The 25,491-nt window shown below is 43.7% G+C and overlaps 1 protein-coding gene across 1 annotated transcript; it reads left to right on the forward strand.

The window, feature by feature from the left end:
• On the forward strand, positions 1–22,704 carry TSFM (Ts translation elongation factor, mitochondrial). Its single transcript, XM_077297794.1, has 6 exons — positions 1–157; positions 2,717–2,869; positions 3,030–3,158; positions 6,119–6,241; positions 15,614–15,692; positions 22,218–22,704. Exons 1-6 carry the CDS (start codon positions 125–127, stop codon positions 22,643–22,645), a joined length of 945 nt encoding a protein of 314 aa, XP_077153909.1. The 5' UTR covers positions 1–124; the 3' UTR covers positions 22,646–22,704.
• Positions 22,705–25,491: the final 2,787 nt, after the last annotated feature.

The raw sequence follows: 25,491 nt of genomic DNA on the forward strand, positions 1-25,491 counted from the left end.
CAGATCTCAGCTGTCTTCAACAAAATGGCCGCTGACTGAACGGACGTAGCCTCGCAGCTCCCTCTAGTGATGACTCCTGGCGTGACGTCATCTCGCCGCGCCCTGTCATTCATCCTAGAGCAGTATGGCTGCGCTGTCCGGTTTCCTGCGCTCCAAGGTTAGTCGTGTAATCCCGCTGGTATAATGCGGCTCCTCCGCCTGTAATGGCGGCTGCAGGATAACAAGTGTGTGGTACAGGAGAAACGTCATTGTAGAGGCCAGTGGAATAATCCATTGCATGGTGTTATGTCTCTCATGTGAATCTTCCTGTCAGGCAGGAGAAGGGGGGGGGGAATCTGTATTTCTGCTGCTCCCTGCAGTCACAGAGGGAATCCCTGCCTGCTGGGGAGAATGGGGACACTTGCGGACACTATTTTGGGAAATGTGAATGTGACTTCCCTCTAAGTTTAGGAACACAAGGCAATCTAGAGACGGCAATGTTTTCCCTACAGGCAAACTCTGCTGTCTTGCCAGTAAAGAAGCAACGCCAAAATAGCAGGTTTTTCTGAGTATTTTCTGTGTTTTCCTCAGGGTACGTTTGTCTCATAAAGTTTAGAGCATAAAAAAAATCTGTGTCAACTTCATCAGGTTTTGGCAGCAAAAACGCAGCAAGACCTGATGCCTGTGTCTTCTGCAGTGTTTGCACTACCTATTGTTTTCAGTGGGTGAAAAACGTTGAAAGAAGTGACATGCTGCATTTTGCAAAAACACAGCGCTTTGTCAAAACAGGAGAAAAAAACAATGAAATCTGAACTCTCAGACTGCTGGTACTGTGAAATGCAGCTGGAAATTTGCATAACAACACGCATTAAAAAAATGCTGCGAAAACATGACCACGGCCATATGGGGGTCTTCTGTTGTCAGGTGATCACGTTACGGCAGGCGACAAGGCAAAACTGCTGGTTCTTGTTTGCAGGTGGCAGGCAGCGGTGCCTTCATAGACCACAATGAGTCACATGCAATCTGTCTGCAGTGTTTCTTTTTTAAAACCTAAATTGTTGCTCTAAAATCGCTGCATGACTGCAAGTCCTATACATAGCGCACACACTGTGGTGGTCTGCCTCTGGCCTTTCGTCACAGCTGTGCAACGTTTGGCCATTAGTCCAGGGTTACATGGTGACACATGGCAACATTGGATGTAATCCTTTCCTATTGCAGCAGCCTGCAATTTCCTTAGACACAGGCACAAATGTTTCCATATTTCTGTCGCTGGTTGCAAGTCGCGCATGAAACACTTGCCATAGACTTCAGTGCAAGTCGCACATAACATGCGACTTTTCTGCAACTTGACTGTTTTATTTACACGTGACACTTTACTCTGTAGTTCCAGCCTTAGAGGCCTGCTTGGATCCTTCTCCATCTCTCAGCTATAATGCCCACTGCCGATAAATAATCTTCTCCAGCACTGATCTCTGCTCATAGCATTGGCTATTTGAAGATTAGGCACCACAAATAACACTACCATGGGGACATCAGCCGCCTGGTTGTCACTATAATGGTGGAACTGTGACTGGGAAGTGAATCGGCCTTACATCCAGCCCAGCCACCATATGACCTTCCTGTTTGGCAAGTAGAAAATCAAGAATATGTATTTGTAGCAAATATTGATAGCCTGTGCATTAAAGGAGTTTTCCAATACTTCAATCATTTATCCTTAGCACATTGGCCGCTGCCCACCTATATATCAGTAGCTGAGTTTATTTCAGCGCTGCCCACCTTTATATATGTACCTCAATGAATCAAAATTATACGGTATTATATGGACAATATTAATGCCCTAGGAACTTTTCCTTAGTGTCTCAGTAATGTCTTCAGCAGATAGTCGCTGATTGGGGGACAATAATGACATGAGAGGTCAATGTGTTAAGATAGGTCATCAGTGCAAGATTGGTGGGGGTCCACCACCCGACACCCCTAGGATCAGATACCAGCTCCAACAGGGGCTGGGTGAAAACACTGAACCGAGAGGAGCACTGCAACTTCTCACTCTGCTTAGTGGCTGCTCCATCAAGCTGGAAAAAGTAATGTTCATCACCACATTACTCCTGGACCTTTGGGAGAAGTTACTCTTAAAGGAGGTTGAGATCCAGTTCTTTATTCACGGCAGTGTTCTTAGGCAAGATGAATGCTACCATGAGTCCTGTCTCTTGCCAATGCTCGTGTGTCCAGAGACCACTCGTGTGTCCAGAGACCACTCGTGTGTCCAGAGACCACTCGTGTGTCCAGAGACCACTCGTGTGTCCAGAGACCACTCGTGTGTCCAGAGACCACTCGTGTGTCCAGAGACCACTCGTGTGTCCAGAGACCACTCGTGTGTCCAGAGACCACTCGTGTGTCCAGAGACCACTCGTGTGTCCAGAGACCACTCGTGTGTCCAGAGACCACTCGTGTGTCGGCTTGCTTTTCATCCAAGGGAGTGGGCTCACTTGCAGTTTTATTTAAGAACACTGCCATGAAATGCTGATAATTGTATTTCACTAGTTATAGAAACATCCGACTAAAAGATATGAAAACACTAAAGCAGGAAACTTTCAAAACCAAAATTTGTGTAATCTCCAAACTTTTGGCCATGACTGTAGCTATGTTCTAGAGGTGTATGCTGTTCTTACTGACCACCTCCTTGGGTGTTAGTTTTCCCATGTTGATTTTTTTTCCATGTTTTTTTTGTATTTGACAGCTCTCCTCCTGGCAGCAGACTGGTCTATTCCACTCCAGTTGCCGGTTACTAGCAGGTGACAAGGAGCTTTTAGTGAAACTCAGAAAGAAAACCGGATACTCGTTCATAAATTGTAAGAAAGCGCTAGAAAAGTTCAACAACGATGCAAAACAGGTAAGAAATGAAAAATAAATCTTCTCATGGCAACTTTAGAAGTGAATGCTTTAAAACCGAGTTTCCACAGAAACCTGTATAAATAAATTCCATGAACTGTGGCTGGTCCAGCGTTAATTCTCCTTCGTTTCTGTATACTGAATGTTCATTATTTATATAGGCAGAGACATGGCTCCATCAACAAGCACAAAAGGAAGGGTGGAATAAAGCCACCAAGCTACAAGGAAGAAAGACGGCAGAGGGTCTTGTGGGTCTCCTTCAGGAAGGCAGCACGGCAGTGATGGTGGAGGTAAGTGCATGATGCATCTGTGTACGAACGTCATTGTTTTCTTTATTATACAGTACAGACCAAAAGTGTGGACACACCTTCTCATTTAAAGATTTTTCTGTATTTTCATGACTATGCAAATTGTACATTCACACTGAAGGCATCAAAACTATGAATTAACACATGTGGAATTATATACTTAACAAAAAAGTGTGAAACAACTGAAAATATGTCTTATATTCTAGGTTCTTCAAAGTAGCCACCTTTTGCTTTGATGACTGCTTTGCACACTGTTGGCATTCTCTTGATGAGCTTCAAGAGGTAGTCACCGGGAATGGTTTTCAATTCACAGGTGTGCCCTGTCAGGTTTAATAAGTGGGATTTCTTGCCTTATAAACGGTGTTGGGACCATCAGTTGTGTTGTGCAGAGGTCTGGTGGATACACAGCTGATAGTCCTACTGAATAGACTGTTAGAATTTTTATTATGGCAAGAAAAAAGCTGCTAAGCAAAGAAAAACGAGTGGCCATCATTACTTTAAGAAATGAAGGTCAGTCAGTCCGAAAAACTGGGAAAACCCCAAGTGCAGTGGCAAAAACCATCAAGCGCTACAAAGAAACTGGCTCACATGAGGACGACCCCAGGAAAGGAAAACCAAGAGTCACCTCTGCTTCTGAGGATAAGTTTATCCGAGTCACCAGCCTCAGAAATCGCAGGTTAATAGCAGCTCAGATTAGAGACCAGGTCAATGCCACACAGAGTTCTAGCAGCAGACACATCTCTACAACAACTATTAAGAGGAGACTTTGTGCAGCAGGCCTTCATGGTAAAATAGCTGCTAGGAAACCACTGCTAAGGACAGGCAACAAGCAGAAGAGACTTGTTTGGGTTAAAGAACACAAGGAATGGACATTAGACCAGTGGAAATCTGTGCTTTGGTCTGGTGAGTCCAAATTTGAGATCTTTGGTTCCAACCACCGTGTCTTTGTGTCCACAGAAAAGGTGAACGGATGGACTCTACATGCCTGGTTCCCACTGTGAAGCATGGAGAAGGAGGTGTGATGGTGCTTTGCTGGTGACACTGTTGGGGATTTATTCAAAATTGAAGGCATCCTGAACCAGCATGGCTACCACAGCATCTTGCAGCGGCATGCTATTCCATCCGGTTTGCGTTTAGTTGGACCATAATTTATTTTTCAGCAGGACAATGACCCCAAACACACCTCCAGGCTGTGTAAGGGCTAGTTGACCAAGAAGGAGAGTGATGGGGTGCTACGCCAGATGACCTGGCCTCCACAGTCACCAGACCTGAACCCAATCGAGATGGTTTGGGGTGAGCTGGACTGCAGAGTGAAGGCAAAATGGCCAACAAGTGCTAAGCATCTCTGGGAACTCCTTCAAGACTGTTGGAAGACCATTCCCGGTGACTACCTCTTGAAGCTCATAAAGAGAATGCCAAGAGTGCAAAGCAGTCATCAAAAGCAAAAGGTGGCTACTTTGAAGAACCTAGAATATAAGACATATTTTCAGTTTTTTCACACTTTTTTGTTAAGTATATAATTCCACATGTGTTAATTCATAGTTTTGATGCCTTCAGTGTGAATGTACAATTTTCATAGTCATGAAAATACAGAAAAATCTTTAAATGAGAAGGTGTGTCCAAACTTTTGGTCTGTACTGTATATGATAGTGGAAATATTAAAGAGAATCTTTAACCATGAAAATGCATCCCAGTCTGCACGCAGCATGTTATATAGAGCAGAAGGAGCTGAGTAGATTGATACATTACTATATAGTTAATCAATGTGTCCCAGAACATGCTGATAGGACATTTAGATTGTGAGCCTCAATGGGGACAGCAATGATAACACCTGTAAAGCGCTGGGGAACATAGTGGCGCTATATACGCAATGCATAATAATTACGCGGCTCTTCTTAAGATTTACCGGACTGGTGTAGCATCATCGTTGCGGCATGATGGATATGTGGCGTTACACCAGACAGGCTTATCAAGAGAGGAGCTGTGAATTCCGTGAGGTAAGAGGCGATTCTCAGGGCTCTTGTCTAATAGCCACAGATTACTTAGTTAGATTTTCTTATAAGCCACCAGTAAAATGAAAAAAACCCAAAAAACTTATCTTGTATTGCTGTAATTGTGGTAACCGGAAGAATCAAACTGCCAGGACACCGTAAAAACCAAACCCAATGTTGGAATTGTGTATTTTTTGACCATTTTGCTACACTTGAATAATGTAATTCGACAGTTCATCCTGATCCAAAATGTCAGTGATGAAATAATGTTAGGGTTCTTGGTAGAAGTGAAAAAACAAAACAAAAAAAAAAAAACACAAATCGAAATGTGCTGCCTTCTTAAGTCCACGTTCACACTTTGAGTATTTGGTCAGTATTTTACATCAGTATCTGTAAGCCAAAACCAGGAGTGGGTGATAAATGCAGAAGTGGTGCATATGTTTCTGTTCTACTTTTCCTCTGATTGTTCCGCTCCTGGTTTTGGCTTACAAATTCTGATGTAAAATACTGACCAAATACTGAACGTGTGCACATGGCCTAAGGGGTTAGAACCTGCATCCAAAACAGCAGCTACATTTGCACCCCTGCTTTCTGTCTTAGTAGTTTTGGGGTTTTCTAATGAATGTGTTTTAATCATGAAGGTTTCCATTCTTGTGACATTTGGTAATCCTCAACACCCTGCATTTTTAATTGAGGCAGATGTGACTATTCTCAAAGGACCAAATGTCAGAGTAATTGCTGCTTGTTCTCTGCTTGTTTGCAACTGACAGATCCTATTTTCTAAGATGATATCTGCTGGCCTCTGATTTTGCAGCCTGCAGTCTATCAGGTCTGTGTGCTATGGTTTTGTTTTATACAGATCTAATAAATAGTAATGAAAGTGCTCAAGGCAGAAATGTCCATTGTAAAAGTTGTACATCTCACTGAAACATTGAAACTGTATTTTCCCAGGTGAATTGTGAGACTGACTTTGTGGCCAGAAATGTGAAGTTTCAGCAGCTGGTTCAACAGGCAGCACTTTGTACTCTGAGACATTGCCGGAGTGGGGAGCAACACCAGGCTTCTTATTCAAAGGTAACCTTTACCCGACATGCCTGAGATTCCTGGGAAGAGTCGTGCAAGACATTGTAAGAACTAGATAGATGGAGCTGGTAACACATGTTCATCATAGGAATATAGAGAGTACTTACTTACACTCATGGCTGAAAGTGTTGGCACCCTTGAGATTGTTCCAGAAAGTGAAGTATTTCTCCATGAAAATTATTGAAATTACACATGTGTATTTTCTTTGTGTTTATTGGAACAACAGAAAAAAAGAAAAACCCCAAAAATGGGCCTGGCAAAATTGTTGGGATCTTTCTAAAATTGTAGATAAACAACTGTTTCAAGCATGTGATGCTCGTTCAAACTCACATATGGCAAGTAACAGGTGTGAGCAATATGAAAATCACACCTGAAACCAGATAAAAAGGGGATAAGTTTGATCAATCTTGGCATTGTGTGTCTGTGTGTGCCACACCAAGCATGGAGAACAAAAATAGTAGAAGAGAATTGTCTGAGGGCTGGAAATCGAAGATTGTTGAAAAATATCAACAATCTCAACATTACAAGTCTTTCCCCAGAAATGTTGATGTTCCTTTGTCCACGGTGCGTAACATAATTAAGAAGTGTACAACCTATGGCACTGTAGCAAATCTCCCTGGACATGGACAGCAGAGAAAAAGTGATGAGAGGTTGCAACACCAAATAGTCCGAATGGTGGATAAGCAGCCCCAACCAAGTTCCAAAGAAATGCAGGCTCAGGGTGCATCAGTGTCAGCATGAACTCTCTGTCGAAATGTTAATTAAATGTAACTCTGACAGGAGACAGAAAAAGCTAGACTGCAGTTTACTAAAATGTACCTGACTAAGCAAAAATCCTTCTGGAAAAGTATCTTGTGGAGAGATGAGACCAAGATAGAGCTTTTTGGTAAAGCACATCATTTTACTGTTTGCCCAAAATGGAATGAGGCCTACAAAGAAAAGGACACAGTTCAAACTTAAATATGGTTGAGGTTCAAAGATGTTTTGGGGTTGTTTTGCTGCCTCTGGCACTGGGTGCCTTGACTGTGTACATCATGAAATCTGAAGATTACCAAAGGATTTTGGGACACATAGTCCTCAGTGTCAGAACCTGGCTTTGCGCCCTAGGTCATGGGTCTTCCAGCAGAGCAATGACCATAAACGTACTTCAAGAAGCAACCAGAAATGAATGGAAACAAAGCGCTGGAGAATTCTGAAGTGGTTCCAGATCTAACTTCTATTGAACGCCTGTGGAGAGATCTTTAAATTGCTTTGGGGAGAAGGCGCCCTTCATATATGAGAGACCAGGATCAATTTGCAAAAGAAGTATGGTCGAAAATTCCAGTTGAAAAGTGTAAGAAGCTTGTTGATGGTTATAGGAAGTGATTGATTGCAGCTAGTTATTCCAAAGGGTGTGCAACCAAATAGTAAGTTGAGGGTGCCAACAATTTTGTCTGGGCCATTTTTGGGGCTTTGGGTGAATTTTTGTCCAATTTACCTTTTGTTTTCTGTTTTTGTGTTGTTCCAATACACATGAAGGAAATAAAAGCATGTATGACAAAACATGTGTAATTGCAATAATTTTCTGGGAGAAATACTTCATTTTCTTGGACAATTTCAAGGATTCCAACACTTTTGGCCATGACTATCTATTCAGTCATATCAATGAGTAAAACCATCCTCTCGTAGATCTCTGCTTTTTGGTGATTTTGTTAAAGGAAGCAGTGAAGACCGTGTTAAGTTACTTGGACCGAAATGATGCTAAAACATATGGCAGAACTGAATGAAGACAATACCGCATGTTTCTGTATATATACAGACATGTATTTGTATTTAGTTTTGTCTCTGCGACATTGTTGAAATATGAACCATTGACATTTTCACTTGTTTCTGCCAGTGATGGTGATTTTATAGGGAACCTGTCACCCCCAGGGCATTTTTAAGTAAAAGCGCCTCCTTCAGCAGCACTACAGCTGCATTCTGTGAAGGTGGCTCTTATGTTTCTTATCCCTAGGAACGCTGAAATAATGACTTTTATAAATTTCCTGCCATACCTCTATTGTGTCTCGGAGGTATGTCTTCTCCCTTGGTGTCACCCGCCTCAGAGCCGTCAATCATGTCCCTCTTGCATCTGTGCGCCGCCTCCTGTGTGCCTGTTACATGACCGGCACGTGCGCTTTGCAATCAGTTCTCAGGCATGCGCCGTGCGCGCTGGCCGTGAACTTACATTAGGTGCCTGTGTGTAGCGGAGGCCCCCATATCCCACCCCGCAGTGGGCGGTGCTGGGAATCTGGCGCCTGCGCAATGGAGTGGGTCACCGTGCTCCATTGAAGATAGTGCCGATGTCTCGCGAGATCTGTGAAGTCTCGCGAGACTTCGGCACTTCTATCGAGGAGCATGGTGACCTGCTCCACTGCGCAGGCGCCAGATTCCCAGCCCCGCGGTGTGAATACATCATAACAGAACTCATTGCAGAGCGCAGGCGCTGGGCATGTAACAGGCGCACAGATGTAAGAGGGACATGATTGACGGCTCTGAGGCGGGTGACACGGGGAGAAGACATACCTCTGGGACACAATAGAGGTATGGCGGGAAATTTATAAAAGTCATTATTTCAGCGTTCCTAGGGATAAGAAACATAAGAGCCACCTTCACAGAATGCAGCCATAGTGCTGCTGAAGGTGGCTCTTTTACTTAAAAACGCCCTGGGGGGTGACAGGTTCCCTTTAAGCTTGGCACGCTTCCTACATAAAATCATGCATTGATTTTTATTTGGGTAATATATTTCAGAGTGCAAGTTATTAAATCAAAGATTTAAAAGGGTTATCTATTACTTGGAAAAACCCCTAAAGTGGTGCTTTAAACAGCCATAAGTTTAATGACCCTTGTACAGCTTTTGTGATACATGGAGAAGTTTTTATTTTACATTTTTGTGAGATTATTTTCGGGTTTTTCATTAGGGTTAATGAGTAAAAAAAAGTTAAGAAAATAAGTTTGTTTGTTTTTTTTACTTTATAGTTCTTCAATATTTAACTTATGAAATTCATAATTTGTACAGTAAGGGTATGTGCACACGTCAGGATTTCTTGCAGAAATTTCCTGACAAAAACCAGACATTTCTGCCAGAAATCCGCATGCGTTTTTTTCGCGTTTTTCATGCGTTTTTGCCGCGTTTTTTGTGCGTTTTTTTGTGCGTTTTTTCCCAATGCATAGAATAGCGGGAAAAATGTGGAAAATCCGCAAAATTAATGAACATGCTGCTTTTTTTTACTGGAAAAAACGCATCATGTGCACAAAAATTGCAGAATGCATTCTAAATGATAGGATGCATAATGTATTCTTTTTTAATGAGTTTTTATCGTGAAAAAACGCAAAAAACCTGAACGTGTGCACATACCCTTAGAGTGGGTTCCTTGTTTGTTTTGATCATTTTAATATTTTAGGTATTTTGCTGAGTCATAAAAGACTTAGCGGGCATTCACTTACTGCATTTTTTTTACTGTATTTGGGGCATCCATAGCGCCCTAGTAAAGGGAAAATGGATTTCTGTGGTGATATAAGTTGCTGGCAGAGCTGGGTCTTGTTATACTTGACGGAGTCTTGGATCCTTCATCTATACACATATCCAGCATGAGTCTGATTTTCTAGGGTGCTAATACAGTTACTTGCAAAAGAATTCATCCCTTTGGCTTTTTACCTTTTTTTTTACACTACAACCTGTTTAAATATTTTTGTAATCTGACTTGTGTGTGATGCATCAGCACTAAATAGTCTAAGTTGGTGAAGTGAGAAAAATATAGGCATAAATTAAATGTATGGGATCAAATAAATAAAAATTGGCCTGTGCATATGTATTCACCCCTTCTGCAATGAAGCCCCTAAACCTTTCTGGTGCAAGCATTTACCTTCATAAGTCCCATTCTTACTGAAATAAATCCACCTGTGTGCAAGACAGGGTTGGGTTCTAAAAAAAAAATATCCCAATCTCAGAATCCCCGAAGCATCATCAAATCCATTATCATCACATGAAAAGAACATGGTACCACAACAAACCTGCCAAGAGAAGGTCGCCCACCAAAACTCTCAGCCAGGGCAAGGAGGACATTAACCCCTTTCTGACATTAGACGTACTATCCCGTCGAGGTGGGGTGGGCCCGTATGACCACTGACGGGATAGTACGTCATATGCAATCGGCCGCGCTCACGAGGGGAGCGCGGCCGGGTGTCAGCTGACATCCGGCACTTTGTGCCAGGAGCGGTCACGGACCGCCCCCGGCACACTGCGATCAAACATGATCGCAGTGTTCCGGCGGTATAGGGAAGCATCGCGCAGGGAGGGGGCTCCCTGCGTGCTTCCCTGAGACCCCCGGAGCAACGCGATGTGATCGCGTTGCTCCAAGGGTCTCTTACCACCTCCTCCCTGCAGCAGGCCCGGATCCAAAATGGCCGCTGCATCCGGGTCCTTCAGGGAGGTGGCTTTACAGCGCCTGCTCAGAGCAGGCGCCGGGAAGCCACCCTGCTGTGCATGTCAGATCGCTGATCTGACACAGTGCACAGCAAAGTGTCAGATCAGCGATCTAACACCATAACATGATGCCCCCCCCCCCCGGGGCAATGTTGTAGTGTAAAAAAAAAATGTTCACATGTATAAAAAATAAAATCCCAAAAAAAATAAATATATATACATATATATATTTTTTCTATAAATACATTTATTTTATCTAAATAAAAAAAAAACAATAAAAGTACACATATTTAGTATCGCCGCGTCTGTAACGACCCAACCTATAAAACTGTCCCGCTAGTTAACCCCTTCAGTGAACACCGTAAAAAAAGAAAGAGGCAAAAACCAACGCTTTATTATCATACCGCCAAACAAAAAGTGGAATAACACGCGATCAAAAAGACGGATATAAATAACCATGGTACCGCTGAAACCGTCATCTTGTCCCGCAAAAAACAAGCCGCCATACAGCTTCATCAAAGAAAAAATAAAAAAGTTAGTCCTCAGAATAAAGCGATGCAAAAATATTTATTTTTTCTATAAAATTGTTTTTATCGTATGAAAGCGCCAAAACATAAAAAAATTATATAAATGAGGTATCGTTGTAATCGTACTGACCCGACGAATAAAACTGCTTTATCAATTTTACCAAACGTGGAACGGTATAAACGCCTCCCCCAAAAGAAATTCATGAATAGCTGGTTTTTGGTCATTCTGCCTCACAAAAATCGGAATAAAAAGCGATCAAAAAATGTCACGTGCCCGAAAATGTTACTAATAAAAACGTCAACTCGTCCCGCAAAAAACAAGACCTCACATGACTCTGTGGACCAAAATATTGAAAAATTATAGCTCTCAAAATGTGGTAACGAAAAAAATATTTTTTGCAATAAAAAGCGTCTTTCAGTGTGTGACGGCTGCCAATCATAAAAATTCGCTAAAAAACCCGTTATAAAAGTACCGTATTTTCCGGCGTATAAGGCGACTTTTTAACAAAATGTGCATATGGTGGGTGGGGGAGTGGTCCCGATGACGAAGAGAGGGGGGCGTCTCACAGTAAAGTGTGAGTGGAGTATATCCCCCTATTACCTCATTGCGGCAGCGTGGGGGTCTCTGTGCTGGGAGCGGCAGCTCCTCTTCGTGCCGTGGGTGCTCTGTGCTGTGGGGCGGCGGCCCCGAGGCACCGGGAGACGAGATCTGAATCTGAGCAGCGACCATTTTCCCGGAGGCCACCGCATCACAGCAATGGGGCTGCCGGTGCCTCCGGGCCTGGAGGAGATGCCGGAGGAGCCCCGACGCTGCAAGAAGATGCGCCGCCGCCCCACAGCACCCACGGCACGAAGATCCGCCGCCCCACAGCACAGAGCACCCACGGCACGAAGAGGAGCTGCCGCTCCCAGCACAGAGACCCCCACGCTGCCGCAATGAGGTAATAGGGGGATATACTCCACTCACACTTTACTGTGAGACGCCCCCTCTCTTCGGCATCGGGACCACTCCCCACGCCAAAAGGCACATATTCACCGGCCTTATAAGATGACATACGGCGTATGAGAAGACCCCCGACTTTTAAGAAGATTTTATATTTTAACTGGAAAAGTTGGGGGGTCGTCTTATACGCCCAGTCGTCTTATATACCGGAAAATACGGTAAATCAAACCCCCCTTCATCACCCCCTTAGTTAGGGAAAAATAAAAAAAATGTATTTCCATTTTCCCATTGGGGTTAGGGCTAGGGTTAGGGTTGGGGCTAGGGTTAAGGCTACAGTAAGGGTTGGGGCTAAAGTTAGGGTTATGGTTGGGGCTAAAGTTAGGGTTAGTGTTATGATCTCAATGGCAAGGGATCACAGAGATTAAGCAAAGTCTGCAAACATAAATACCAGCTCATAGGGAAGTGGTAACTAGGCTGACCATATAGCTGATCCTAGCACAAACACTAACAGTAGCCGGGGAACGTGCCTACGTTGATCCTAGACGTCTCGCGCCAGCCGGAGAACTAACTAACCCTATCAGGGAAAATAAGACCTCTCTTGCCTCCAGAGAAAAGACCCCAAAGAAATACAAGCCCCCAACAAATAATAACGGTGAGGCAAGAAGAAAAGACAAACGCAAGAATGAACTAGATTTTAGCAAAGAGAGGCCCACTGACTAAATAGCAGAAGATAGTAAAATGACTTATATGGTCAGCAAAAAACCCTGCAAAATATCCACGCTGAATATCCAAGAACCCCCAAACCGACTAACGGTGAGGGGGGAGAATATCAGCCCCCTAGAGCTTCCAGCGATATCAGGAATCACATTTTGTACAAGCTGGACAAAAATAAGAACAATGCAAATAAACAAAAGTAAGAAAGCAGGACTTAGCTAATCTAGCAAAGAACCAGGACCTGAAGACAGGAGCAAACAGAAATGAACTGATTACAACGATGCCAGGCACTGGACTGAGAATCCAGGAAGTTTAAATAGCAACACCCCAGGCCTAACGAAGCAGGTGAGTACAAACCTGGTAAAAGACAATCCAAGTGCCAAATCACTAGTGACCACAAGAGGGAGCCAAGAAGTATAGTTCACAACAGGTTAGGGTTTGGATTACATTTACGGTTGGGAATAGGGTTGGGATTAGGGTTAGGGGTGTGGTTAGGGTTACCGTTGGGATTAGGGTTAGGGATGTGTTTGGATTAGGGTTTCAGTTATAATTGGGGGGTTTCCACTGTTTAGGCACATCAGGGGCTCTCCAAACGCGACATGGAGTCCGATCTCAATTCCAGCCAATTCTGTGTTGAAAAAGTAAAAGTGCTCCTTCCCTTCCGAGCTCTCCCATGCGCCCAAACAGTGGTTTACCCCCACATATGGGGTATCAGCGTACTCAGGACAAATTGGACAACAACTTTTGGGGTCCAATTTCTTCTCTTACCCTTGGGAAAATAAAAAATTGGGGGTGAAAAGATCATTTTTGTGAAAAAATATGATTTTTTATTTTTACAGCTCTGCATTATAAACTTCTGTGAATCACTTAATGGGTCAAAGTGCTCACCACACATCTAGATAAGTTCCTTAGGGGGTCTACTTTCCAAAATGGTGTCACTTGTGGGGGGTTTCAATGTTTAGGCACATCAGTGGCTCTCAAAACGCAACATGGCGTCCCATCTCAATTCCAGTCAATTTTGCATTGAAAAGTCAAATGGCGCTCCTTCACTTCCGAGCTCTGCCATGCGCCCAAACAGTGGTTTACCCCCACATATGGGGTATCGGCGTACTCAGGACAAATTGGACAACAACTTTTGGGGTCCATTTTCTCCTGTTACCCTTGGTAAAATAAAACAAATTGGAGCTGAAGTAAATAAATAAATGTTCATTTTGATTTAAACATTCCAAAAATTCCTGTGAAACACCTGAAGGGTTAATAAACTTCTTGAATGTGGTTTTGAGCACCTTGAGGGGTGCAGTTTTTAGAATGGTGTCACACTTGGTTATTTTCTATCATATAAACCCCTCAAAATGACTTCAAATGAGATGTGGTCCCTAAAAAAAAAATGGTGTTGTAAAAATGAGAAATTGCTGGTCAACTTTTAACCCTTATAACTCCCTAACAAAAAAAAATGTTGGTTCCAAAATTGTGCTGATGTAAATTAGACATGTGGGAAATGTTACTTATTAAGTATTTTGTGTGACATATCTCTGTGATTTAATTGCATAAAAATTCAAAGTTGGAAAATTGCAAAATTTTCAAAATTTTCGCCACATTTCCATTTTTTTCACAAAGAAACACAGGTATATCAAAGAAATTTTACCACTATCATGAAGTACAATATGTCACGATCCATACGATCACAATAAGCCATACACTCCATAGAGGTGACCTTTACTTATACACAGAAATTGTAAGGCTCATTTTGAGTTTGCCAAAATATGCGGGAGACTCCCCAAATGTATGGAGGAAGGTGCTGTGGTCAGATGAGACCAAAATTGAACTTTTGGCCACCAAGGTAAATGGCGCCAAACCAACACAGCTCATGACCCCAAGAACACCGTCCCCACAGTGAAATGTGGTGGTAGCATCATGCTGTGGGGATGTTTTTCATCAGCAGGGACAGGAAAAATGGACAGAGTTTAGGACAAAATGTATGGTGCAAAATACAGAGATATTCTTGAGCAAAAACTGTTTGTGAGTGATTTGAGACTGGGATGAAGGTTCACCTTCCAACAAGACAATGACCCAAAGCATGCTGCTCTAAGCAACACTTAGTGGTTTAAGGGGAAATGTGTAAATGTTCTGGAGTGGGCTAGTCAAAGCCCAGACCTAAATCCAATTGAGAATCTGGTCAGACTTGAAGATTGCTGTTCACTAGAAGAACCCATCTAACTTGGGGGAGCTGTATCAGTTTTTCCTTGAGGAATGGGCAAAAATCTGTGGCAAGATGTGGAAATCTCATAGAGACTTATCCAAAGCGACTGGCAGCTGTAATTGCTGCAAAGGGAGGTAAGTACTTTAAGGGGATAAATAAATATGCACATTGACATTTTCAGTTATTTTGTCCTATTTATTGTTTGTTTCACAATAAAATGAAAACCAAATGTTCAGAGTTGTTGACATGTTCTTTACATGAACTGATGCAAACCCTAAAAAACAGTGACATTCCAGGTTGTAATGTAGCAAGACACAAAAAATGCCCTGGTGAATACTTTTACAAACCTTTGTATTAGATTCAGCTGCACCTCCGTATTGTGAGCATGGCTTACAATAGTCACAACATAAAATAGTGTTCCTTCTAAGTGGGCGGAATTGTCTCAGATCAGGTTGTATGTCCTTCAGTCCTTCTTGTAGCCCAATACGTGTTCCTCTCTGCTTATGTAGATGTACACTGTGTTTTAATATTTAAGGGTTTCCTGCCTGGGACGGAGATCTTGCAGATGAAGACAGATGAATCATTTCTTAAAGATGTTCTCGCAATGACAATTGGTATGTATAATAATCCTTCTGATCATGTGCTAATGATTTGTTACTTCTCAAAAAAAAAAAACACATATGGACAGTTACAAAAAGTTTCTCTTTCAGAATAGATATTTTCACCAGATTTTTACTATCTCCAACTGAGTGCAGCATGATGTGTTCACCCTGATTCCAGCTATGTAGCCATACTTTACTGCTTGCTGCAGTTTTCTAAAATGTTTTCTCTGCTACAGATCTACCAGTTCTCTGAATACTTGGCTCTGATACTCAACTGATTGGCAGCTTTCTGTCTATGCGCAGTGTACACAGTGCTGCCAATCAGTGGTGAGGGGTGGGGCATGAATATGGAGGACTACATAGCTTTAGGTTTACTAGTCCTCTAGTGGTAATCTCCTGTTGATAAAACAGTGGTTTTATCAAAACTACACCAGTAAGTGGTACATCACTGGAATTGGGGTCTCTGGCTCTACATAATGCTGCCCTCAGATTAGGTGACAACCTGGTGACAGATTCCCTTAAAAAATCAGTTATTTATTATTAATTACATTTTTTTATTGTATTGCATTACTATCCATATATTAAATCATACCTGGATTGTACTTCTAGACGCCATGTACTGCTAGACTGCTTCAAGCTGCTCCTGTTTCCTCCGGGACACAGGACCTTTTCTCCCTGCTCCTCTGAGCAAAGCAGAATTGTTGTGAGCCAGAAGCCTCCCTTAGCTTCCTGGCTTTCCTCCTCCTCTCTGAAATCCAGCATGCGAAAACCATATTTGACGTCGGACGCGGACGCTGGTACTTCGGCATAACTTCTGGTTGCATTCCACAATGGAACGCACCATTGTATAAGGCTTACACGTGGATTCTGCAGGGTTATAGGTGCCCTGTCATAGTTTGCAAGGGGTTCTCCCTTCTTGCGCCTATCAGACCCTGGGGAGGAGGCTCATCCAATGGAATGCTGCTCTGGAGTCCACACACTTAGTTTTAAGGAGCCCTGACAGAAGACTTCATGAGGTAGGACCTTTGCTATGATGGAGAGTGGTCGGTAGTCTTGCTCTGCATCTGCAGAACCCAGTGGGAACCCAAATCAGTAAGTGCTTGGCTTGGGTAGATGTCTAGATCTTTGGGGCCAGATTTTTCAATATACTCTGAGGTTCACGATGTCAGTCCTGGACTCTATGACCTTGTGTATGCATGCGGTAGATTGGGCTCAGGCTTATACAAGAATCCTGTAGATCTACATCCTATCCTCCAGGAACGTATCCTCCGGATCCCTAAACAGAACAGTCTGTTTACCTGGCCAAGTAAAGGCTTCACTCGTCTGGTGGCTAAATTCAAAATACACTGCTCAAAAAAATAAAGGGAACACTTAAACAACAGAATATAACTCCAAGTAAATCAAACTTCGGTGAAATCAAACTGTCCACTTAGGAAGCAACACTGTTTGACAATCAATTTCACATGCTGTTGTGCAAATCGAATAGACAACAGATGGAAATTATTGGCAATTATCAAGACACACTCAATAAAGGAGTGGTTCTGCAGATGGAGACCACAGACCACATCTCAGTACCAATGCTTTCTGGCTGATGTTTTGGTCACTTTTGAATGTTGGTTGTGCTTTCACACTCGTGGTAGCATGAGACGGACTCTACAACCCACACAAGTGGCTCAGGTAGTGCAGCTCATCCAGGATGGCACATCAAGGCGAGCTGTGGCAAGAAGGTTTGCTGTGTCTGTCAGCGTAGTGTCCAGAGGCTGGAGGCGCTACCAGGAGATAGGCCAGTACACCAGGAGAGGTGGAGGGGGCCGTAGGAGGGCAACAACCCAACAGTAGGACCGCTACCTCAGCCTTTGTGCAAGGAGGAACAGGAGGAGCACTGCCAGAGCCCTGCAAAATGACCTCCAGCAGGCCACAAATGAGCATTTGTCTGCACAAACGGGTAGAAACTGACTCTATGAGGATGGTTTGAGTGCCCGACATCCACAGATGGGGGTTGTGCTCACAGCCCAACACCGTGCAGGACGCTTGGCATTTGCCACAGAACACCAGGATTGGCAAATTTGCCACTGGCACCCTGTGCTCTTCACAGATGAAAACAGGTTCACACTGAGTACATGTGACAGACGTGACAGAGTCTAGAGACTCCGTGGAGCGTGATCTGCTGCCTGCAACATCCTTCAGCATGACCGGTTTGGCAGTGGGTCAGTAATGGTGTGGGGTGGCATTTCTTTGGAGGGCTGCATAGCCCTCCATGTGCTAACCAGACGTAGCCTGACTGCCACTAGGTACCGAGATGAGATCCTCAGACCCCTTGTGAGACCATATGCTGGTGCGGTTGGCCCTGGGTTCCTCCTAATGCAGGACAATGCCAGACCTCATGTGGCTGGAGTGTGTCAGCAGTTCCTGCAAGATGAAGGCATTGAATCTATGGACTGGCCTGCCCGTTCCCCAGACCTGAATCCGATTGAACACATCTGGGACATCATGTCTCGCACCATCCACCACAGACTGTCCAGGAATTGGCGGATGCTTTAGTCCAGGTCTGGGAGGAGATCCGTCAAGAGACCATCCACCGCCTCATCAGGAGCATGCCCATGAATTGTAGGGAAGTTATACAGGCACGTGGAGGCCACACAGACTACTGATCATCATTTCCTTGTCTTGAGGCATTTCCACTGAAGTTGGATCAGCCTGTAACTCATTTTCCACTTTGATTTTGATCAAAATTCCAACTCCAGACCTCTGGGATATTAGTTGTGATTTACGTTGATAATTTTTAGGTTTTATTGTTCTCAACACATTACACTATGTAATTAATAAAGATTTACAACTGGAATATTTCATTCAGTGATATCTAGGATGTGGGATTTTAGTGTTCCCTTTATTTTTTGAGCAGTGTATTTAAACAGAGAAGTATCTTGAAATCAGAATCCTCTATCAACACAACAGATGCCAGCAAATGAGGATGGTGAGCCACAGTCTCCCAGGCCTTGTTCCAGGGGATATGGACTCAAAGAATCAGTCTTCGTTCTTCCAGTTTTGGAAAATTGAAGTAGTGGAAGAAGCCCTCAAGGCTGCAGTGACCTTGGTGTAAGGCTAGGTTCAGATTGCGTTAGTGCAATCCGTTTAGCGTGAGCGCTAGCGGATTGCGCTAACGCAATGTCTTTTTCGGGGCCGCGTTCAGGGGTCGCGTTAACGTCCCCGCTCTCGCAGATCCCCGATCTGCGAGAGCGGGGAACGGACCTCTGGCGCGCCGCGGACGCTGCAAGCAGTGTCCGAGGCGCGCTACAAAAGACCGGCACATTGCTAGCGCGTGCCGAAAATGACACGCGCTAGCAATGCGCTCTAACATTGCCGGCAATGGGAGCGCTAACGGACGCGGTGCACTGCGTTAATTTCGCCGTGCAACGCTGTCCGTTAGCGCTATCCCATTAACGCAATGGGAACCTAGCCTTAGGAACACACCTAAAAATATATTCAGACAACATAACCACAGTAGCTCACCTGGTGAGCACGAAATACGAAAGCCTAAAAACTCTGAAAGAATTTTTGCTTGGGCAGAGTGACATGTCCTCTCCCTATTATTGCTCCATCTAAAGGGTTCCAGCAACGTCCAAGCACACTTTCTCAGCAGAGAAATAATTCTCCCAGGGGAATGGGGCCTAAATACAGAAGTATTTCAAATGATAGTCAAAAAATAGGGTTCCCTAGAGTTGGACCTGTTTGCAAACCTTCAAAATATTAAGGCTGAATATTTTTCTCTCTAAATCCAAACAACGCTTGTTTAGCGTTATATGCTTTCACATCAGACTGGTATTTCAAACTAGCATTTGATTTCCCACCAATCTCCGTTTTGCCAAGAACATAACAGAAAATCAGAACGGACAAGATCAAGACAATCCTAGTGGCACCTCTCTGGCCAAAGAGAAGCTGGTTCAGAACATTGAACAGCCTGAAAGTAGAAGGTCCCCTGATTCTCCCATCAATCGTCAATCTTCTTCACCAAGTGCCAGTTTATCATCCAGATACTCAAGCCTTGCAACTTGCAGCCTTCTTTCTGAGTGCATCATCCTAAAAGCTAGGAATCATTCTGACAAAGTCGTAGATACGCTTCAGAAAAGTAGAAAGCCGATAACGAACCCCATCTATAGCAAAATATGGAAAACTTTCATATCCTGGTGTGGCTCTACCTCTTTGGATCCTCTGCATCCAAATGTGGTCAAAAATCATGCAGAATGGGCTGGAAAAAGGTTTAAAGACTAGCACTCTAAAAGTCCAATTATCAAAATCTTGGAGGAAGGATCAGAATATCTTCATTCAACACTACGGACATAAGGGCAAAAAGCACAATCACAAATTGGATTAACAACCTAATTTGTGAAGCTTGCAAGAACCAGAACTTGGTACCTCCAGAGAAGTTCACTCCACTGTGTGTGTCTCATGGGCTTAAAGGGAACCTGTCACCTGAATTTGGCAGGAACAGTTTTGGGTCATATGGGTGGGGTTTTCGGGTGTTTGATTCACCCTTTCCTTACCCGCTGGCTGCATGCTGGCCGCAATATTGGATTGAAGTTCATTCTCTGCCTTGCGCTGGCGTGTACTCCGGAGGACAGAGAATGAACTTCAATCCAATATTGCTGCCAGTATGCAGCCAGCGGATAAGGAAAGGGTGAATCAAACACCCGAAAATCCCGCCCATATGACCCAAAGCTGGTCCTGCCAAATTCAGGTGACAGGTTCCCTTTAAAGGGCAATCCCTTCCATCGAGCAGATCTGCAGAGCCACTACCTGGCCCTGTGTCCATACCTTCTCTAAACATTATAAACTAGTTCTAATGTCTAATACAGATTTGGCCTTTGGGAGAGAACAGTTCTCCAGACCATTATCTCTCCCTAAACTTATTCTTTGGCATTCCTTCTGTGGTGCTGTTGTGGTGGGTGACTTAAGAAAATAGAACTAGACTTACTGGTAATTCGGTTTCTAGGAGCCCTCCACGACATCAATGGTAATTCCCACCCTACTGTTTTTGTTTGTATCATTTCTTGGTGTAAAAAAATATTTAAGCATTCATGCTGGTGTGGTCCTTTAGAAAAACACTGGAGAGAGGAAGTGGGGTGGGCTATTAGAACTCTTTGCGTTTCCTGTCCCTATTAGGGCAGGCAGTAACATCCTGTGGTGCTGTCATGAGAAGGGTTCCTAGAAACCGAATTACCTGTAAGTCTAATTCAATTTTTTTCCCCATTGCAAAAACGCAGCAAATGAACAAGTCCTTTAAGCTGGATGTAGACTAAATAATTATTGCGTGTGTTTGATAATCCATTTACTGTTCAAATTAAATTAATATTATTCATGCTTTGATCGTCATTGGTAAGTTATACAATTGGGAGAAAAATGCTTGTGGGGAATGTAAATGCAAAATATGTCCTATAGATCATTTTCCATATCTACTCATGTATGTCCCATTCACTCGCTCACTTTTTTATTCTTTAATTAAATTGTAAAATTTTGAGCATATCTTTAATGTGTTACTCCTATCTCATCCAGAAATAACTCCCTTCACTGACGGATAAGATATGCCGTTTCTGTGACTTCCATAGAAATAAGTTATGGATACTGAAGTGTGACTTTCTGCAACTCCACCTTGAATGGTCGGAGCTTAGACCTGAAAAGCTAAGATGGGAATACCCATTTAAGGGTTTGTGCACATGGTCGTTATTTAGGGTATGTTCAACCTCTGCATTTTTCGCAGGTTTTTTGCCTCGAAAATTACAGCATTTCACTCTCAGCAAAGTGAATGAGATTCCTGAAATGTTGCTCATTTTTTCCTTGCCGATTTGAAGCAGTTTCAGATCTTCAGCATGTCAATTCTTTCATTGCTTTTACAGCGTTTTTCACCCATCCTAATCAATTGGAAAAATGTATGAAAAATGCCACGGAAACACGGTTTTCCAGCCAGGAGACCGGTTTTACATGCAGAAATGTCTGCAACAAAATATGTGACACCGGCTTACCCGGATCGTTTTTTAAGCTTCAAGAAAACGCTGACTGTGCTTTTCCCAATGTGTCTTATTTGATGTTTATTGCGATATTTTTCCCAACTGAATATTTTTTTTAATGTTATATAAGATAGTGGCGGCTTCCAGGAGGAAGCCAACAGAGTAGACCGGTCACTTCTTTTAGCCACTTCATGATTTTTGAAGTCTTGCTGTGCATATGTATATTCTGTTTGGCGGTTGTTGCTTTTTTAGCGCTCTTTCAGGCAAGTTTTAACTAATCTGAGAGCAGTATAATATAGGGAAAGTGGGCCTGATTTCGGCCATGTGACACTTACCCGGCTGCGTTGTAGTTTCAATACAATTGGAGTTTTATCCACAAGAGTTTACCACTGCCTCGCTAGGTCTCTTGTGCTATGCTGCTCTTGGATTACATAGCAAAAATCTGCTGACAGATTTCCTTCTAATAACTGATGTATTTTATTTTAATTGAACATTTGACCTCACATCGCTTATTTGTGTTTTTTTTTTTTTAAAGGAAAACTTGGAGAAAACATGCTACTGAGAAGGGCTGCGTGGGCCATGGTTTCTCCTGACATGTTTATTGGCTGGTACATGCATGGCGCTTTACAGGCTGATCTACCGTCTTTGAAAAACATGTCCTTTGGCAAATATGGGTCATTAGTTGTATGCCGAAAGACTGATGCAAGTTCTACAAGCAACATTACTGAACTTGGTCGTAGACTCGGCCAGCATATAGTAGGCATGAATCCCTTATCAGTGGGATCTGTAGAAGATGAATCTGCCGGAGATGCAGAAACCCGAATGTTGGCCCAGCCTTTCCTGCTGGAGCCCAGCCTGACTGTAGGACAGTATCTCCAGCCACATGGAGTAGAGGTGTTGGATTTTGTGCGCTTTGAATGTGGAGAGGAAACCCAGTCTTCAGAAGCCAATCCGTCTCCATGAGCCATGCAAAACCATTCCCGCCTTATAAGCTGTTAGCAATAAATATTACATTTATAGTATTGATATTTCACAGGTGATTTTTCTGTTAGGGAAAAAAAGGGTACAGCTGTTTCTCGCAAAATTAGAATATCATCATAAAGTTTATGTGAATACTTTTCTGCCCAATGATGACAAAAGTATTCTAGGAGTGATACCTTTATTGGCTAACCAGAAAATATCATATTATTAATAAAGGTATCACTCCTAGAATACTTTTATCATCATTGAGCAGAAAAGTATTCACATCGATTTTTCTGGCTAACACGGTACCACAATACAATTTGTTGTTGTACATCATCATCAACGTTTATAAGTAATTTTTTTCAGTTCTTCAGTACAAAAAGTGAAACTCATATTATAGAGCTGGAGTGAGCAATTAATTTTCTTGAGGGGCCACATGAGAAACCATGACTGTTGTGGAGGGCCGAACCCATAGGCTGAAATGAATTAAGTTCAATATTAATATCAACATTTATGATTAATATCGATATCACTCAATATTGAGCAGAATTAAGTATGCTGACATCTCCCTATATACCATTTGAACCCTAAGGGTATGTGCACACGCTGCGGAGTGGTGTGCGGATTTTTCCGCACTGATTTTTGTAAATCCGCCGGTAAACTTGCACTGCGGATTTACCGCGTTTTTTCCGCTTTTTTTGTGCAGATTCCACCTGCGGTTTTACACCTGCGGATTCCTATTGAGCAGTTGTAAACCGCTGCGGAATCCGCATAAAGAATTAACATGCTGCGGGAATATAAACCGCTGCGTTTCCGTGCGTTTTTTTCCACAGCATGTGCACTGTGGATTTTGTTTTCCATAGGTTTACATGGTACTGTAAACTCATTGAAAACTACTGCAGATCCACAGCGTCAAATCCGCAGCGTGTGCACATTCCCTAATACAGCCTCTTCTATATATTGAATGAGTCCTACACAGCCTCCCAATGTCCAGGATATGAGACCCATGCAGCCTCCCCATGTCCAGCATATATAGGCCCACACAGCCTCCCCATGTCCAGCAGATATAGGCCCACACAGCCTCCCCATGTCCAGCATATATATATAGGCCCACGCAGCCTCCCCATGTCAGCATATATAGGCCCACGCAGCCTCCCCATGTCCAGCATATATAGGCCCACACAGCCTCCCCATGTCCAGCATATATAGGCCCACACAGCCTCCCCATGTCTAGCATATATAGGCCCATGCAGCCTCCCCATGTCCAGCATATATAGGCCCACACAGCCTCCCCATGTCTAGCATATATAGGCCCACGCAGCCTCCCCATGTCCAGCATATATATAGGCCCACGCAGCCTCCCCATGTCCAGCATATATAGGCCCACACAGCCTCCCCATGTCCAGCATATATATAGGCCCACACAGCCTCCCCATGTCCAGCATATGAGTCCTACACAGCCTCCCCACGTTCAGGATATGAGCCCCACACAGCCTCCCCATGGCCAGCATGAGAGCCCGACACAAAGCATCCCCATGGCCAGCATTAGAGCCCCACATAGCCTATCCAAGGCTAGCATGAGCGCTCCATAGCCTCCCCATGTCCAGCATATGAGGCCCACACAGCCTCCCCATGTCCAGCATATGAGGCCTACACAGCCCCCCCATGTCCAGCATATGAGGCCCACACAGCCTCCCCATGTCCAGCATATGAGGCCTACACAGCCTCCCCACGTTCAGGATATGAGCCCCACACTGCATCCCCATGGCCAGCATTAGAGCCCCACACAGCCTATCCAAAGCTAGCATGAGAGCTCCATAGCCTCCCCATGTCCATGATAAGCCCCCATAGCCACCCCATGTCCATAGTAAGACCCCTATAGCCTCCCCATGTCCATGATAGGACCCCTATAGCCTCTCCATGTGCAGCCAAATATCCCATATACATAAATAACTAAAATATAAAAGAAAACACCACATACTTGCTTCGGTCCCGTTCCCCAGGCGCTCTTCTTCTGTTCCTGTCTCCGCTGTGCTGATGTCCTTGCTTCAGCCTTTTCACACGCTGATTGGTGGAGGAAGTGGCTGGAGGGCCCTCCTCCACCAAATGCAGTCAGCGTGGATATAGACAGCGAGCGTGCGGGCATGGTGCGGACCGTGAGCCACTGTTTTCATCCCCTCGGCTGTCTCGGTCCGCGGGCCGGACTGGAACAGCCAGAGGGCCGGAAGTGGCCCGCGGGCCGCACTTTGCCAAGGTCTCTTATAGTCATTACAAACTGTGATCTATTTCAAGTGTTTATTTCTGTTAATGTTGATGATTATGGCTTACAGCCAATGAAAACCCATTATGAAAAAGTAATTATCTCAGTAAATTAGAATAATTATCAAAAAACACCTGCAATGGCGTCCTAAGCGTTTAAAAAGGTCCCTTAGTCTGTTTCTGTAGGCTCCACAATCATGGGGATGACTGCTGACTTGACAAGGAAAGTACATTTTGTATTTCATTTGGAAATCAAGGTCCCAGAGTCTGGAAGAAGAGTGGAGAGGCCACAATCCAAGATGCTTGAGGTCTAGAGTGAAGTTTCTGCAATCAGTGATGGTTTGGGGAGCCATGTCATCTGCTGGTATAGGGACACTGTGTTTTTTTCAAGACCAAAGTCAGCGCAGTTGTCTACCAGGAAATTTTATCACACTTCATGCTTCCCTCTGCCGACAAGCTTTTTGGAGATGGAAATGTCATTCTCCAGCAGGACTTGGCACCTGTCCACACTGTCAAAAGTACCAATACCTGGTTTAAAAACAACAGTATCACTGTGCTAGATTGGCCAGCAAACTCGTCTGACTTTA

This window comes from Ranitomeya variabilis, chromosome 3, assembly GCF_051348905.1.
Source record: "Ranitomeya variabilis isolate aRanVar5 chromosome 3, aRanVar5.hap1, whole genome shotgun sequence".
Taxonomy (NCBI): Eukaryota; Metazoa; Chordata; class Amphibia; order Anura; family Dendrobatidae; genus Ranitomeya; species Ranitomeya variabilis.

Coding starts and splice junctions, on each gene's coding strand:
- TSFM (XM_077297794.1), top strand. CDS start 125: ATGGCTGCGCTGTCCGGTTTCCTGCGCTCCAAG. Junction 2,870..3,029: donor TCAACAACGATGCAAAACAG/GTAAGAAATGAA, acceptor TTATTTATATAG/GCAGAGACATGGCTCCATCA. Junction 6,242..15,613: donor ACCAGGCTTCTTATTCAAAG/GTAACCTTTACC, acceptor TTAATATTTAAG/GGTTTCCTGCCTGGGACGGA.